At 39.6% G+C, this 19,096-nt stretch overlaps 1 protein-coding gene across 2 annotated transcripts in view; it reads right to left on the bottom strand.

Annotated features, from left to right (window-relative positions):
- The window catches only part of pappaa (pregnancy-associated plasma protein A, pappalysin 1a), a 112,781-nt gene that overhangs the window by 52,329 nt on the left and 41,356 nt on the right, over positions 1 to 19,096 (bottom strand). For both annotated transcript variants that reach the window (XM_084935331.1, XM_084935332.1), the window contains exons 9-10: positions 18,789 to 18,880; positions 16,582 to 16,778 (exon numbers count right to left, since the gene is read on the bottom strand). In XM_084935331.1, coding sequence (XP_084791457.1) covers positions 16,582 to 16,778; positions 18,789 to 18,880 — 289 coding nt within the window. The remainder of the gene's footprint in view (positions 1 to 16,581; positions 16,779 to 18,788; positions 18,881 to 19,096) is intronic.

The following is a 19,096-nucleotide window of genomic DNA, read 5'->3' as shown; positions in this document are numbered from 1 at the left end:
AGAATATAAGGCACTTATGAGTGTTTACATGAAAATGCATTCAAGGAAAGCAGCAACAAGACCCCTACAACAGAACAGCGTCAACAGATTTGACAGTGTAATGCTATGTCTGATACTGAAGTCAGACACAGCATAACAGCAGGTGGAAGTGGGTTGTAAAGTGGCTTGCAGGCCAGCACCTGACTTTAAAACTCTATAAAACAAGGTAGTGTCTTAGGCTATGTCCACAAGTAAAAGTTCATTTTTTTAAATGGGTTTCTGCTTTCATTTTGAAAATTATCTGCATGGGACCACAAAAAACACGATGCCATGACTATGGCAAAGAGAATATAACCCTAACCATATGGAAATATTGGTCAGTCAGAAGCCTACAAAGAAGACACACAGCCCACATAGCACACAGGTCTGGCCCAGATCTGGTGTTAAGCCGGCACTGCTGGCTGACTTCTGGCATGTTAAGTGGTATGTCATTCAGATATGGGCCAGGCCTGGCGTAGATGGCACTGTTTATGTGATGGCATGCCACATCTGGCCCAATTGTGGTTTGGTTTATGTGGCCCAGGCTCATAGAAAACAGGTCTGGCCAGGATCCAGCATCAATCTGGCACTTCTGACTGACTGGTGTCATGGCGGGGTGTATGTCAACCAGATGTGGGCCAGGTCTGGCAATAATGGTACTATTTATGTTCCTATTTTCCTATTTCAGTTAGAAAGGCCAAATGTTATGATACAATACTATACTGCTATGGTAGCCAACGTTTCAAATGCAGGTTTGACAGTTTTGTGAGTGAACACTTTATCCAAAACCTAGTGAGGGTTTACTTATATTTACCACCTGATGGCCGTAACTCAGGAGGTAGAGCGGGTCATCTAATGATTGGAAGGTTACTGGTTCGATCCCTGGCTCCTCCAGGCTGTATGTAAAGATTGTGAATGTGTATGAATGTAGTTAGTAAGCACTCAGTTTAGAGAAAGTGTGTGAATGTGGCATGTTGTATAGAGCACTATGAGTAATCTGGGAGAGTAGAAAAGCGCTATGTAAGAATCAGTCCATTCACTGTCTGAACAGAGTTTTGTCATGTTTCATTTGCGCTATCATGTTCCGGCACATGTTGTTATTACATGGCTTGATTAAGGTACACATTAGGCTGACATCTGGGGCCAGAGCTGAAACTGTTCTGGGCCAGCACAGGGCCAGCAGTGTGTCTGCAACTGGCCCGTGGCTGCACACAACTTACACATGGCACACATACCGCAAAGAATGACGGCCCTTTGGTGGCCCAGATCAGGTTTGCCACACGTAATCCACACATGGGCCAGCACAGGACCACCAGTGTGTCTGCAACTGGCCTTGTGCTGGCCCATGTGTGGGCCACATCTGGCAAACCAGATCTGGGCCACCAAAGGGTCATCATTCTTTGCAGTATGTGGGCCATGTGTAAGCACATTGTGTGGGCCAGATCTGGGCCATACCAATTTTGCTATGTGGGAGTCTGATGTAAAAAAAACAAAACAAAAAAAACTTAAACACATTAACATTGCTAGACAGCATCTTTGTTTTCCACATGTAAACTCAGAAATGGACTTTTGGCAAATCTTCCCCCTGGAAGGGGTTTACATGTGGATGTATACAAAAAGCTACTTTTATCAGAATATTCATATTGATGTGGACTTCAAATTGTTTTGCATTTTTCAGTATTTGGAAAAATTTTGGACTCTATAAAATTAGGATGACATTTTTGGTAAAAGGACTGGTACTTATATAGCACCATTTTACCTACCACCATTTCAGAATCACCAGTTAACCTAAAATGCATGTTATTGTACTATGAGTAGAAACTAGAGTACCCAAAGACAATACAGGCAGACACAACATTATGAATTATGAAAACTCCACAAACTCCACACTCTAAACCAAGGCACAATGTACATTCCAAATTCCTTTAATTTTAAATATGTTTATATTGTCTATTCTGTAAAATAGTCAGATGTCTATTCATATTAATGTACAGAATTCACCTGCTTGCTGCTACTACTGCACATTCACCCAATGTATATACTACTATTTATATATATATATATATAATGTTCTTCCTCTACCCCCCCCCCCCCCCCCCCATTTTTGCACATGTCGAGGAGCGTGTCAGGCTACATTTCACTGTGTGTTATACTTGTATAACTATGCATGTGACAAATAAAGAACCTTGAACCTTGAACCAAAGAAGGCCCCAGCTGGTCAGTGGAATCAAACCCAGGATCCGTTTCCTGATGCTAACCCCTGCAGCTACTGCACCATCATATCATTGTTTTTTTTTTTTTTTTTAATTTTAAGTCTGCACATTGGAAGCAGAAGTCAGCATCTGTGAGGCATTTGTGACAACAGAGAGAAAGAGAAACAGAGAGAAACTAGTATGCGTTTCCAAGCACCATCCCAGGGTTTACTGGAATGCTGGTGAGAGCCTGGTGTGTGAGGTAATGTCCTGTCACCAAGACTCGCCCATACCTACTGAAGCTCACCGTCCCATTGGTCCAAGGCTAATAATATGTAACTTCCATGGCCTGAGAGTGGGGCTGTAAAAGTTAGTAAGTGGTGCAATGATGCAGTGACTGGGTGGTAGGGAGCATAGACCACAAACTAATGTATAGGGATTGTTGAGCATACAGTGCCAGCAAGTTGAAAACAGATGGGCCTGAGGAGAATGTCCCTCAGTTATAGACCCCTCTGTATAATAAAACTGTGCTAAAACCCTGCATATTAACAGCTTGAAAATGTTATGTGGGGGTCATCAGTGCCATAAAAAAAAATCACCATCTTCAATGAGGTTTCCACATGCTGGAACCACAATAATAACTGAAACTGGAAAAGTAAAAGGGAGGAAAAAAAATGCCACCCCAGAGGTTTCTTTTTAATGATACCGCACGCTTATGTCACTGGCACCCTGCCTGATGAGGACTGTGTGGTTTGTGGGTGAAAGAGACCGTGCCAGATTGGCCTTCCTGAACTGGTGAAAGCAACAGCTCAGCTACTGTATGAACTTCTGTTTTTGTGGGTACTCTATGTGTGTGTGTGTGTGTGTGTGTGTGTGTGTGTGTTTTAGCTAGTGTAGCAGTAGGTGTAAGTTTGCCAGTGTATTTGTTTGCATGTATATGAAGAGGAAGGAATGTGTAAACATGTATGTATGCGCTGCAGTAGCCTGTATACAGTAGGCATGTATCCTCCACTTAAGTGCACAAACACATGCTGCATGCTTTTTTTGGGAGGACAGAACGGGGCCAGTTATTGTTTCCTGGTTTTACTAGACAGAAATAAGTTCTTTTACAGTGCCTCCTTCTCCCTCTTGCTTCCCTCTAAAGCATTTACGCAAAGATGAATGTGGTAGGAGTTATTTAATCCAAACCTCATTCACATATGTTTGTTTTACATCTTTCTCAAGTTGGGCGAACTTTGTATATAAGCAGCTTCTTGCAACATGAGATGTAAAATGTTATCCCTTCTGGTGCTTATGTATAATTAAGATTAGTGTTCTCAAGAGGTTCCTGGGAGTTGCATCAGAGATTACCTGGGCAGCAGCACTGTCTGAAGAAATCACCTGGTTTGCCTTTTTTTAAGCTGAAAGTCTAAATGCACCTACACAAACACAAAGTTATTTACACACATGTACACGAAGACAGGGAAGCTGTACACATGAATGGAGGCACACATGGGTACACACACACACACACACACACACACACACACACACACACACACACACACACACACACACACACACACACACACACACACACGCACAGACAAAGGTCAGTTGCTAGGGCCAATTCTCAGCTCCAGTTCCCCTAGAGCAAGCAGAGCTGGCTCACCATATTCCACAGTGTGGTAGCGGGGGAACATTATGTTCTGCTCCACAAAGAGAGCAGTAGTACATTTAAGGCCCCTATGGACCTGCCCTATAATTCTGATATGGAGTCGGCACTATGTGTGCGTGTGTATGTGGTGTGTGTGTGTGTGTTTGCCGATGTGTTTCTGTCTTGTCTCTGAATCATTTACATAAGCTTGAAGTTATGTCTTTGTACAGGTATACTATATTTGATGTCTACAAATGTTGGATTAGGTTCACAATATGACAACACACACACACACACACACAACTATTCAACCTGGCTAAAAAGTTAATGGCAACAATAATGATAATAATGACATTTTTATTTTTTATTTTGCCATTAATGTTAACTTCATACACTTTCTAGTGGTATTTTGATTGGATCGAACTATTCATTTGAGGACATTTTAATGTGGGAATGGCCAGTAAGAGTGGTGATGGACCATTTTCAGCTTTCAAAAGAATTTTTTTTATTCGTTTATGTATTTTCTTTTGAATGCAGTATGACTTTTGGCTGAGTTAATTTCCAGATTGTTTTACCCCCATTTATAACCTTAAACCCCATCTGTCATTTGTCATTTGAGTTTCTGCCACCTTACATTATTTCATCTGTAATTTAGGCAATTATCTTTATATATCATTTCCTTCATTTTTAATGTAACCACTCTTTCATTCAAATGCAAAAAGTCTCTACAATAGTACATAACTAAACAGGGTAGTGCAAGAATTCAAAGTCAAAGGAGCTTGCAAAGAAAAGCGTCTGGACTTCTTTAAGTTACTTGAAGATGTTTCACCTCTCATCCGAGAAGCTTCTTCAGTTCTACGGTCAAATGGTGGAGAGTCCCAGATATAAACCTAGTGGGAGTATCCCCCCACAGAGGGACAAAAGGACCCCCTGATGATCCTCTAATCGCCTGAGCCAAGGTGTGAAACTGGGTGTGGGTCCCAATCAGCCAGAGTTTCGGGTGTGTTCATTGTGAAACCTGGCCCCACCTTATCATGCGAATTCCTGAGGTCAGATGGCCCAGGATGTGAGTGGGCGTTAAGGCGTCTGGGAAGGGATCTCAAAACTGGATTATAGATGGCAGAGAGTTGGTGTCGTAAACCCCCGCCTCTGTTCAAAGATGGTCGCTCACAGTGGACATAGATGGCTTCTTTCACTCCTCTTTCAAACCATCTGTCCTCTCTGTCCAAAATGTGAACATTGGCATCCTCGAAAGAGTGTCCTTTATCCTTAAGATGCAGATGGACTGCTGAGTCTTGTCCTGTGGAGGTGGCTCTTCTGTGTTGTGCCATGCGCTTGTGAAGTGGCTGTTTGGTCTCTCCAATGTAGAGGTCTGGGCATTCCTCGCTGCACTGTACAGCATACACCACATTGTTAAGTCTGTGTTTTGGCGTTTTGTCTTTCGGGTGAACCAGTTTTTGTCTGAGCGTGTTGCTGGGTCTGAAATGCACCGGGATGTCATGCTTGGAGAAAACTCTCCTAAGTTTTTCTGATACACCGGCTACATAGGGGATGACAATGTTGTTACGTCTGTCCTTCTTATCCTCCCTCGCTGGTGTCTGGTCTTCTTTTCTGTGCCTCTTCGCTGCCTCTTTTCTGTGCCTCTTTGCTGACTTTAAGAAAGTCTTTCTTAAAGTCAACTCTCTGCCATCTATAATCCAGTTTTGAGATCCCTTCCCAGAAGCCTTAACGCCCACTCACATCCTGGGCCATCTGACCTCAGGAATTCGCATGATAAGGTGGGGCCAGGTTTCATAATGAACACACCCGAAACTCTGGCTGATTGGGACCCACACCCAGTTTCACACCTTGGCTCAGGCGATTAGAGGATCATCAGGGGGTCCTTTTGTCCCTCTGTGGGGGGATACTCCCACTAGGTTTATATCTGGGACTCTCCACCATTTGACCGTAGAACTGAAGAAGCTTCTCGGATGAGAGGTGAAACGTCTTCAAGTAACTTAAAGAAGTCCAGACGCTTTTCTTTGTAAGCTCCTTTGACTACGATGACCTGGATGACTGAGAACCTTCACAGACATACGCAAGAATTCAAAGACTTTATAACCGAAAACAAAACGTGTATCAGTCAGATAAATATCACATTTGCATTGTATAAGGAGGAGCACAGGCCACTAAACTGCTGTATTTTATTCAAACTGGCAGATTGTGTTAATGAATCTTTGCACCATTCATTTTCGTGTTGAAGAATTACTCCTAGTGGTTCCATGTTGGAGCGTCATTCATCTTTCTCTTTGGTTTTGCACTGGTGTATGAAGATGATTATGATACAGCACAAGTATACAATATATCTGTATACACCTAAACACAAAAACACACACACACCGTCTCTCTCTTAGACCAGTGCACAGCATTTGAGAATCGTGCAGATATGCGATATCTTTCTCTTTCTGCTCAAGTGCCGTCTTGTGCTGTTGCTGCTTCCTTGCATCCGTAAAGATACCAATCACTGTTGCCCGCCTTGCTCTCTCTCCCACAGAATCAACACAGTCTTTAGACATCAAACAGACCTGATACACAAAGCCAATACAGCAGTTGTTTACTAGATCTGAAGGAAATGATGTGCTATCTACTTCCCCTACCCCCAACAGCAACAAATACCCATAAACACACAGAGTTCATTACACTTTAGGATTGTCCTGAATAAGAGGCATGCACTACAGTTCGGGATTTGGGTTTATCAAGTTAACTTAACTAAAAAAAAAAACTTAAGATTTAACCCTGAGTTTTCTGTATTACAGAGGCGGCTCGCTTCTTACCAGATTGGATAGCCATGGTAATTTATGCAGACCAACCCCGCTCCAGAGCTGCTTATGTTTGAGCTTAGAGACGTATTCTCAGGAGCGTAGGGTCACCAGATCCATCAGATCTCAGTGCAAGAATACAAAGACGGTCTGAAGTTTGTTGTTCTTTGTCGTTCCTGATGAGCATCAGTAAGACGTGTTGTTTTTAGACAGCAAATAATTACCTGAAATGGAGCACCTTATTTTTAATTATTTTTTTTATAGAGAGTTTATAATTTTCTGTCTTTCATATTTATACTTTGAGTAACTTTAACAAATCAGTCTCTCCATTTGAGATTAAGGATACTGATTCTAAAAGCCTTGATAAACAATCCTAGAACATTAATTTGATAATACAGCATAATTAGAATTCATTAGTAAAAATACAGGTATAACAGTGTATTTTATGTTTATACTGTTATACTTGTGAACAAAATTTGATTGCAGGCTCAGACTACCTCTGAACCCTGTTTATTTATTTAAGTTATTTACTTGCTCTTATTTACTTCAGGTATTACACCACTGGTATAAGACCTGAATAACAACTGTAATCTGAGTGGTTCGCCCATCTCTTTATAGTACAGTTGTGATATTGACAAGTCTGTCAGCTTGCATTGTCATTATTTTTTCTGGCTTTCTTTCTTAGCTTCACACTATGAGGTGCCGTAAGGGACATTATTACTGAAACGCTCTCACACACACTACTGAAACGCTCTCACACACACTACTGAAACGCTCTCACACACACTACTGAAACGCTATCGCACACACTACTGAAATTTTAGCTCTCACACACACTACTGAAACGCTCTCACACACACTACTGAAACGCTCTCACACACACTACTGAAATTTTAGCTCTCACACACACTACTGAAATTTTAGCTCTCACACACACAACTGAAATGCTCTCACACACTCCACTGAAACCAGAGGCATTTCCGCTGAACAGGAAGTTGTTTCCTGACAAGGAAACTGATGGAAAAAGTGGCATATTTCAAAACACTACAAGGATGTCCACTCAGCAACCTGCTAGTATAGCAGTCCCCAACCTTTTTTGCGCCACGTAAACGATATAAAAATAAAAAAAACAATAAATACCATGAAAACCATAAATTTCAAACTCAAGCCTCAACTCTTGCAACCCGGTACCAAACGACTCACAGACCGGTACTGGTCCAGGACCTGGGGGTTGGGGACGGCTGATCCTTGTTTAATAAAATAGTATACAGGATTAGACTTTATTTTGAAATGTGATTTTGCGGTAAATAAAATCCCCATAAAGATATCAAACTTTCCAAAACAGACTTTGCATTTTTGGGAAAATGAGATTTACCCACAACCTCTCCCCATAATTCAACCTTATGGAATAATAGGGTAATAACACTTAATCAAAAATCAATTTTCGAGAGTGACTGGTTTGAACAAAAAGATTATATTCATAACAGATTTGTTGGATGATAATGGTGTCATTCTAAGTTACACAGACTTTTCAGAAAAATATTGTCTAAACTGTTCTCAAAGAGAATATAACAAATTTTGTGAACTGGTCCCACTGCCTCTGCTTCATTTGATTAAAATTTTTATGATATACAATAATTTCTCATCAGTGCTCCCAAATTTATTGCTAGGGCAATGTCAGCTGTTTGATAAAAATGCAATAAGAAATTTGTTAGTAGTTTCTTCAAAGACAAAATATTTCATAGTTACAACAGAATGGTTACATTACATGGTTATAATTTAGTTATTTCATATACACTGGATAAAGCATACTAAAAATTTATGAAATAGCCTATTCTACCTAAAGTTAAAGAAACACACTTTAAACAAAATTAATCCTGTGGCAGAATTTCTAAAAAAAAAAGAAGAGATTTGGCTTTGAGGTGGATCAGTGTTCTTTTTGTACTGATGAAAATGAAACCCTAGAACATCTTTTTTTTTCTATGCCCTATCACACAATGTATTTGGTGCAACTTAAAAAATTGGATTTCCCTAAATATTAATGATGTGCCACTATTTGAATTACATCATAATTTTTTATATGGATCATCTAGCATTGGGTGTCTCAGACATTATTAACATCATCATACCTTTGAGTAAATATCATATCCATTGTGCTAAATGGAGGAATGCTAAGCCTTCTCTCCCTGGTTTTATTGATGATTTTAAGATATTTTTTTCTTTGCTAAAAAGGACAAAAAGCACATATGCCAAAAAAATAACCAGGATAATGCCCGCCTCCTGCTATTCTAAATTTTGACTTATGCTGAGGCTAATATATTGTTAAGTAATGCAGCTGTCTCACTAAGGTCCAGAATCGATTCGTTCCACGATTCGATTGAATTCGATTCGATTCAATTCAATTCGATTTGATTCTGGGAAATTTTGACAGTCAGAAATATTATAATTCAGATCAGTACATTTACATATTTTTGTATCTAAAAAAAGGAAGCTGACACACATAAGACTTTATCAAAGGTATAAGCGTCACAGCAGATGCCTTTGTGTAAAAGTAGCTGAAGATAAAACACAGAAAAACATGAAGGTGATTTTTCCTGGCCTGGGATTTTATAAAAAATATTCTGCAGTACATCAAAAACGAAACAAAACCATTAATCAACATATGAACGTTACCTCTGACGTTCCAGCGGTTTTATTAGAGACAGGCTAAGCGTTTTGCATTATGCATAATTTTAAAAAGTTTAAATTTGTTCAGTATTGAACGGCAGAAATTAGGTTTTCTTTTCGGAAGTATGTAAAATGAAAAAAAAAAACAGCGGCCGACAGCGCTGTAAACAACGGTAGACTTGTGCGTAACAAGCAAGCGAATAATGCAGAAAACTGTTCTTGAAGTACAGAGAAAGAGAGAAAGAGAGAGAGAGAGCTGTACATGAAGTGTGATTTTATTGTGGTGGAAGCAAAACAGTAAACGTCAGAGGGAATTCATGACGATGTTTATGTGAAGCTCAGTTTGGATCTTCTTTTGCTGCTGGTTCGGTCAATATTGTTTGGAGAGAGATAAAACTAACAGCTTTAGAATCGGCGCAAAAACGGCATGAAAACAAAGCCGGACCCTCGACAGATCAGAATCAGCTAGCTGTTGGCTTTCAGCCCCGACCGTTTCCGTGCCGTCGGGTGAGAAAGGCGACATCTCACTGATTCTGATCCGCGCTGTGTGTTTACATCTTTGTGCAGAATCCGTGTACCTGCTCTCATTTACTGTCTTAGCTGTTTGGTGGTTGTTGAAATTTTGTGAGGTTTCACCTGAGATTCTGGCATTTCGGGCAAAATAAATTTATATTAAAAAAATCGATTCAGGATTTTAATGAATCGATTTCACGTTATCCAAGCTAGAATCGATTTTAATTGATTATAAAAACCCACCCCTAAATAGCAGGTTGCTGAGTAGACATCTGTGTAGTGGTTTGTTTGAAATCTACCACTTTTTCCTTCAGTTTCCTTGTCAAGAATTAACTTCCTGTTCAACTGAAATGCCTTCCTGTTTAACTGAAACGCCTTCCTGTTCAACTGAAACGCCTTCCTGTTTAACTGAAACGCCTTCCTGTTTAACTGAAATGCCTTGGTTTTTCAGTAGTGTGTGTGAGAGCGTTTCAGTAGTGTGTGTGAAAGCTAAAATTTCAGTAGTGTGTGTGAGAGCGTTTCAGTAGTGTGTGTGAGAGCTAAAATTTCAGTAGTGTGTGTGAGAACGTTTCAGTAGTGTGTGTGAGAACGTTTCAGTAGTGTGTGTGAGAGCTAAAATTTCAGTAGTGTGTGTGAGAACGTTTCAGTAGTGTGTGTGAGAGCGTTTCAGTAGTGTGTGTGAGAGCGTTTCAGTAGTGTGTGTGAGAGCTAAAATTTCAGTAGTGTGTGTGAGAACGTTTCAGTAGTGTGTGTGAGAGCTAAAATTTCAGTAGTGTGTGTGAGAACGTTTCAGTAGTGTGTGTGAGAGCTAAAATTTCAGTAGTGTGTGTGAGAGCGTTTCAGTAGTGTGTGTGAGAGCTAAAATTTCAGTAGTGTGTGTGAGAACGTTTCAGTAGTGTGTGTGAGAGCTAAAATTTCAGTAGTGTGTGTGAGAGCGTTTCAGTAGTGTGTGTGAGAGCGTTTCAGTAGTGTGTGTGAGAGCTAAAATTTCAGTAGTGTGTGTGAGAGCGTTTCAGTAGTGTGTGTGAGAGCGTTTCAGTAGTGTGTGTGAGAGCGTTTCAGTTGTGTGTGTGAGAGCGTTTCAGTAGTGTGTGTGAGAGCTAAAATTTCAGTAGTGTGTGTGAGAGCGTTTCAGTAGTGTGTGTGAGAGCGTTTCAGTAGTGTGTGTGAGAGCGTTTCAGTAGTGTGTGTGAGAGCTAAAATTTCAGTAGTGTGTGTGAGAGCGTTTCAGTAGTGTGTGTGAGAGCGTTTCAGTAGTGTGTGTGAGAGCTAAAATTTCAGTAGTGTGTGTGAGAGCGTTTCAGTAGTGTGTGTGAGAGCGTTTCAGTAGTGTGTGTGAGAGCGTTTCAGTAGTGTGTGTGAGAGCTAAAATTTCAGTAGTGTGTGTGAGAACGTTTCAGTAGTGTGTGTGAGAGCGTTTCAGTAGTGTGTGTGAGAGCGTTTCAGTAGTGTGTGTGAGAGCTAAAATTTCAGTAGTGTGTGTGAGAGCGTTTCAGTAGTGTGTGTGAGAGCTAAAATTTCAGTAGTGTGTGTGAGAGCGTTTCAGTAGTGTGTGTGAGAGCTAAAATTTCAGTAGTGTGTGTGAGAGCGTTTCAGTAGTGTGTGTGAGAGCGTTTCAGTAGTGTGTGTGAGAGCGTTTCAGTAATAATGTCCCTTACGGCACCTCATATCACACAGCCTGGGCTTTACTTATATTTTGCCACTTTTCTGGTGTTACTGACAAAAACACTTAAACTGAATGCTTTTCATGTTAAACTGCTACATTGCGTTTTTCCTATTATGCACACTCACGGTGCTAATTTGTCTGCAGCAGCTGTCTTGCTTTTAGCTTTTCTGTGTTTGATCTCTTGATACTTTTTTTTTCTTTGTAAAACCAGCCACTCTGCTCACTTTAGACATATCCATGTTTCTGATTGATTATATATTGCCTGTGCCAGCCATTTCATTTGAACACACACTCAAGTTGACCACCTTTCACCACTCTTGTTATGTCCTCGGTATGCTGAATTAATTGACAAAGAATTGAAATTAATTTTCAAAGAATTATTTGACCATTAAAAAGGCATGACCATGCATTACTTTATACAACAAAACCTTAATGAATGCAGCTAGCACAGGATTACTTGCACAGTGTTTTTGGAAAGAAGAGTGGAGACGGATGACACATAAGACAACTGGTGAAGTCACCCCATGTGTGTTTATACACCACTACTGTATTTAATCATTAGCAATTATTAAACTCTGTCTCTTGATTTGCCTTTTCTCCTGTCTCTCTCTGTTCTTATTACTTTCCCCTCACTGCCAAGTGGCCACAGGAGATGGCTCTCCATCCCTGCACTTGTTTCTCCTGAAAGTTTCTTCCTGTTAAAAGCGAGGTTTTCCTTCCCACTCTCACCAAGTGTTTGCTTATACAGGGTTGTGTTGTTGGTCAATGTTGGGGTTTCTCTTTAATATTATAGGGTCTTTACTTTACAATTTTCCAATACAAAGTGCCGTGATGCAACTGTTGTTGTGAATTGGTGTTATATAAATCAAATTGAATTCCACTGAATTGGGATGTTTAGGTGTCTCGTTGTGTCCCTGGACTCTGTAATGCTTTTCTTTGCATACTCCTTTTTAACTTAACCTCTTTCTGGGCCTCAGTTTGCAACTTTTCTCACTTTCACACATAAACACACACACACAGAGACCAGTACACCAAGAGGCCTGGTACATATTATGGGATAAATGCTAGTGGTTAACCAGACACTAACTCCAGCAGAGAAGTTATTTTGGCTTTGTGTCATGGTAATGGCATTGTCTCCGGAGTGTGGTTGACTGAGATCAAAATGTTATCCTAAATAGAAGGTCTGCAACAGGAAGGGAAGGCTGCTGTTGTATCTCTATTAGTGATCAGGTCGTGCATAAGAATCTTTCTACTTATTTGAGAGAAACCCAACTTCAGTGTGGTGTACAATGAAGTGTACAAAGAGTGTTTAGTGGCCACTGTAGCTTATATTATTATTCACGGTCAATGAATGCTCTTCGTACTTGTTTCTTAAAAAGACATGTATACTTTAGTGACTTCAAAAAGCAAGAAAAATAAAAATAAATTAGAAAAAAAACTATTTTGAGCTCTTACAACTAGACATGAGTAGCAACAAGCACATTTACAAACCCAGTTCCAAAAAAAGTTGGGATGCTGTATGAAATGTAAATGCAATGATTTGCAAATCTCTTAAAACCATATTTTATTTACAATAGAAGACAGAAAATATAGCAAATGTTTAAACTGAGAAGTTTTACCACTTTATTAGAAAATGTTAGCCCAATTTGTTGGCAGCAACACATTTCAAAAAACTTAAGACAGGGTGTTGTTTACCACTATGTAGCACCCCCGCTCCTTTTAACAACACTCTGTAAACATCTGGGGACTGAGAAGACCAGCTGCTGGACTCAGAGAGGAATGTTGTCCTGTTGTTATCTGATATCGGATTCTAGTTGCTCAAAAGTCTTGGGTCATTTTTTGGGGTGGGGGCTTCTCCCATGATTCAATTCCAGCCAGAGACAGAAATCGTCTTTAGTACTACTTACTTTTTCAGTTTTTGTTCCCCTGTCCCAATTTATGTTTTACAGACATTACAAGAGAGCCAGGTGATGTCACTTTCAAACTGAGCAAATATTTTTCATGAAATTGTAAAATGTCTCTGTTTAAATGCTAAACATGTCCTATTATGAATAAAATATGGGTTTACGAGATTAGCAAATCACTGTTTTTGTTTGCATCTGTGTAAGCGAGGTAACTTTAGCCATTTCTACTAGTTGGAATAGTTTAAATCCTCTTAACTTTCACTGGAATTTATTTTTAAAGGGCATTAAAGTTTCCTTTCAGGCACAGTATTGAACCCAGATACACTGTGACTCACCTCCATATGTGTCAGTTTACAGTGTAATAGTAGATTCAAGTAAAGCAAACAATGATTGGCCTAACATCTTCTCTTGTTTTTCTGTCTCTCAAGAGAAAGGAAAACAAATTGACACAGTTTCCAGCACTTCGAAAACCTTTTTGATCATGCCCTTAAAGTCCAGATTTGAAAACTGTTATGTGCACATTTGCAATTTGCAAACTTGTGCTTAAAGCAAAGAAATTCTTTAGTAAAACTGACCCAGCCTTCATCTTGATGATTACAACTGGTGACTATAGTTGGCTTCGTGACCCAGTGATCAAACAGCAGTGTTCACTGGAATAGCCTGTAAGCTTTTAATGAAAACAAGACATATCACACCAGGAACACTATCAGTAACATGCTATTATTGGTCCACACTGTCAGGGCTGCAGACATTAACATCCTGGTATGTCCAAAACTGAAGATTTTGGCTGAAAGAACCTGCACTGTAGCACGTGTTATGGTCTACCATGTAACAGCAAAAAGAAGTTTTCTTGACCACACAAACACAATTGTGGCTCACCACTTGCCTTGCTCAGCAGATCTGACTCCCTGTAACATCACTCTGTTCTACAAAATGAAGGCTCATTGCCTTTCAGAAATAATTACAACGTAATGGGAGTGTTAGAACTACTACAGGAAGGAGTCAACCTTTAGTGTAATGGTAAAATTGAATTCATAGAACTGATTTGCGATTGTTTAACTTTTCACATTGATCACCATCATCTTAAAGTTACCTGGAACTTGGCAGAACTACCACAACTGTTTTTTGACTAAAAAGGCTTTCCAAGGCACTCAGGAAAGTTCGAAACTAGAAGATAGGGAATTAGATCCAGATGCCTGAAGAATGACTAATGCACTCTATGGTAAATTGTTGTTTGCCATTAAGGACAATTACGAGCAAAAACAGCAATTAAAATACCAAATGGCTGGACACTGGCGAAAGTTCCTTCGAAATAGGTAAAATCTTCAAAGCCAGTGTTTTGCAACTGGTGACTGTGTTGCATTACGTGTTGTTCTAACATGGTCACATTTAAACTGTATGAACAAAGACAGACCTACTGCCTGGTCTTCATCTTCACAACCAGTCTTTACATGCTTCATCTGAGGCATGAGCCTCCAGTGCAGTCAGCAATGCCACACACGTTCAATTGCACAACTGTTTAGGAGAACAGCCTGGAGAGGATTTTAACTCAGTTATTGGAAGCCAAGATATGTTATCTTTCTTTCTTTTTTGTTCAAATAAACCCCTATTAGCAATCATATATTTTAACTGTTACTGTATTTATGCGTAAAGCCAGAAGAACACAGAATAATCAGTTTCATTTAAAGTTAAAATACAATTTGAGAAAATTTTGATGTGTTGAAAAGTTGAAAAATAAATCAATTTACATAAACACTGGTGATTTGAATATATATGATTTTCAGCTCATTGTATAAATAAGACTATGTGAGAATGTAAGGGAGAGATGGACAGAGCAGAGACAGACAGTGACAAGATCGTTGTGTTTTGTTAACCTGTGTTTGCATATTTTCCACACATGCATAGGCGCTTGCATTTCAGTGGCCTTATAATGAGGTGATGTCATCACATATAACCCTTGGGGAACAGTTTGTTCTTCACAGTAGAAGTGTTTTTTGAATGAACAATGTGTCCTTCACAGTAGAAATCCTTCCTCTATGGTTATATGGACATGTTCCACTGGTGTCTCGTTTCCCTCAGAAAGTAAAACAGCTGCAATGTTGTTGGTTGGAACAAACTCGGTTTTTTTGTTTTGTTTTTTAATACTTAAACAGAGGTTGTGCAATACAAATATCAAATGCATTAACTGTCAGTTAAGTGATGGTTAATCTCCTATCCCTGTTTGAGCAAGGCACCTTAACACAGCTGTTCAGGAAAAACTAGTTCATTGGCTTTGTAAAAATGCATCATCAGCAGTAGGAACAAGCTCTACCAACAACACACACTTCCAGCATTATACACCTCAGAAGAGACAGCACAGTTTGTGTAGAGGTGTAAAGTCTTTCAGGACAAAGCAAAGTGTAAAGTATATTTATCACTATAGCATTTAACAATAAAGTGATGTCACCAGTGCAACTTACCTACTAGCTGAATGTTTTTTGTGAGAAAATGACAAAATAATTACCTCAAAAAATAAAATATGGCTTAAAAAAGAGATAACATACATCCACAACATGTCTTATCTTTCACCATCCATATTAGGGAAAGGGGATTAAGTAGGATTGAGGCTAATGCATTTGTGTGTGTCCGAAGCTTTGTGTGTGTGTGCTTGTATCACTTATGTTGTGAGGACACATGTCTGTATGCACACACTGTAAGGACTGACCTCCGTTTAGGGGGGAAAAGCCCCCATAAAGTAAATCATTCTATTTAGGTAGTCAGCCCCTTTCCTGCCTCTAAAGAAACACATCAAGGCAGCAAGCAGCCTTAAGTAAAGCTTTGTATGCTTCTTCTATAAGCATTACTTCAGTGAGAGCAGAAAACCTGTACACGCAATTTGGGAGACATCTCATTAAAAGTCCCGATATTACCAATTAGCCGGCAAAAAAAGCTATTTCGCTTATTTTTTTAAGTGTTGCAGAGTCTTCTGCACTGTGTGCATTTAACAGTATGAATAAGGAAGCAACAGTCATAAGAATCATAGATTCAAAGACCTCTTTTTTATGATTGATTGCATGATACAATATTTATAATCTTAATATATTTAAAATATATGTTAACCTCTGGTGTGATAAATTAAGTTAAGCAATTTTGTTAAATGATGGTAACTTTAACTGGTATTGGTAGGAGAAGACAGGTCTGACCTTACCTTAGTCACAGCAGGATATCCAGCAGCAACTTCACCAGAACAATAGGGCTTTTCTTCGTGGGAAACGTCAATAGAGGAAGCCCACTGGTCCAGGAAACCACTGGGGGTATAGAGGCCACAGTCTCTCACACCTGTCTCTCGCTCAAAATCCTCGCATACCCCATCACCGTCATAGTAGTAGCATATGCTTGGCTCCTCTGCATTTGAAAACACAACACACTTCAAATAAGTTATCTGTACGATAAAAATAACTTCTTAAACAGAAGGACTGAGTGCATCAAAGATATCAGCGTGGTTCATCTTAAACATATCTCTCACCGCCACCCATCTCTCTTGTTGAGCATGTCCTCATTTGGAATGAGTAGAGAAAGGGGATCAGATAAAGGCAAGAGATGAATGTAAGGGATAAAAGGAGTAAGAATCAAATTATAAGGCGTATATAGATGTATAAGGGCAGAAGGGGCAAAAAATATTAAGAAAGAATAAAAGAGAAAGAGAGCAAAACAGACAAGCACAGAAAGTGGAGGGGGTGGTGTGGGGCAAGGTCAATGGGTAAAGTAAGATACAGCAGTATTTTTTCCAGACATCCCACCCGGAGTTTGGGGCTGGAACTGAAAGCTTATGGAGTGGAGGAGAGGGGAACTGAGCAGGGAGGTTTGCCTGGGCCTCACTGGTCTCAACTCTCAGCTAAAGCAGCGTCAGCCGGTGGGGTTCCAGTTGGGGGGAAAGGCGGCACTCTGTGCCAAGTTGGCCAGGGCCTTCTCCTCGAAATTCCACCCATCTACAGCACAGCCAAAAGCTCAAGTCAGTTCTGTGCTCTGGCAATGGTAAAACGAGGGGCTACTGAGGGGGCATATAGAATAAGTCTCCTGCCACTCACTCAGCAGGAACAGAGGCGAGGAAGAAGGGGAGCAGTAAGACTGAGACAAGAGGAAGTTCAAACAGTGATTGTGAATGGTAGAGGAATAATAGGTAGAATGTGAGCTAAAGAGTCAAGGAATAGAATGAAAAAAAGGTCAGAAGGGGTGTGCTTTAGTATTAGAGTTTGATAGAAATGAAATTTAGTTAGATTAAATTAAAAAAAAAAAGATTGTGACTGGGTGCCTTTGAGATTTTTTTTAAATTATTATTCTGATTGTCATCGTGGGCACAAACAGACAAAGAAAAGAGTGAAATCTGACTTAAAATCCATGATTTTAAGGATAGCACGTATATCTGGATGTGGACAGTATCTCAACTTGATTGTAACAGCAGGTGGGTTTGTATGCAAAGAACTTGTGATTGTCATCAGTTCCAGATTTAAACCGGCTGAATCATGATAGCCCATTAAAGCTCCTCCAGATTGTAACATCCTAGACCTGTTGTATACTTACTGTCAGTTCTCCATCCAACTCACTGACAAGCAGGCACTTGCTTGCACATACAGACAGATGGACAGAAGGTCCCTTCATTATAGTCTCAGATTTCTGTGTAAAACCTCAGCAGTGTTGAATACACACAAACATACACACACTTGCAAGCATCCCAGAGCACTGCAGTTGGTGGAAAAACAGCACAGCCAGTTCAGTCATCCAGCAATCTGACAGGGATTAAGTGGCCACTTCACAGAGGGTTACACATGTGTATCCATGTACTGTACATACACAGAATCACAAGAGTGGAAGAAATATGATTATCAGCTACTGGGACCCAGAACAAAAAGTCATTCATCTATTTATAAAATTAAAAAAAAAAACAAATTATAAAAGGAGATGTCTCTCTTTCAACTATGTTAAAAAAAAAAAGACCCAACATTTCTCTATTTAAAAGTAATGATTTCCAGTTTTTTTTTTCTTTATACAAGAGGTTGGAGTGATTATGATATCTCCTGGTGTTTTATTTGTTTGGAATAGACATCGAGTACCTGAAGGGAATCCAAACAGATAATAATAATGTGGAAAAAAATTTAAAAGCGTTAATACTTTACTAGAAATCCTACCTTTATAAAATTGTGTGTGTTTATGTCCCATTTGGCAATTAAAACAAGTTTATTTGTGATTACTAATGAAACAGTTCATTGTTGTTGTTGTTTTTTTAACTTTTCTTGCACAAGGAATTATTTCAAGACTATTAAATGGTTATGCATACGCTGCTATATCATCCTGTCATACTGAACTCAGAGCTATGGACAGAGCATCAGATAGCAGTAGAGCATTTTCAAGACTCACCAACACAGTTGAAGAATGGCTCTTTCTTGCACTGACTAGAACAGCCATCCCCATTCATAGAGTTCATATCGTCACATTCTTCTCCTTTGGAACTAAAAGAGCAGGAGACAAGTGCTTAGAATACATATATATGTATATGTATATACAGGGCTGCACATAAGTGGTCCACCGGTGCGCATTTGCTGTCAAAATAAAAGACGCACACCAGATAAGAAGTTGGAAGGCGCGTTTGCGTACATAAGATGTTCTGGAGGAGGACAGACATTTGTTCAGAACTCTTAAAGATGTCGAAGAAGCAAGCTCCATAA

The sequence above is a fragment of the Perissodus microlepis genome, chromosome 7 (genome assembly GCF_051167445.1).
Source record: "Perissodus microlepis isolate ML-2025 ecotype Zambia chromosome 7, ASM5116744v1, whole genome shotgun sequence".
Taxonomy (NCBI): Eukaryota; Metazoa; Chordata; class Actinopteri; order Cichliformes; family Cichlidae; genus Perissodus; species Perissodus microlepis.
This window is presented reverse-complemented; position numbering and strand designations above follow the sequence as displayed.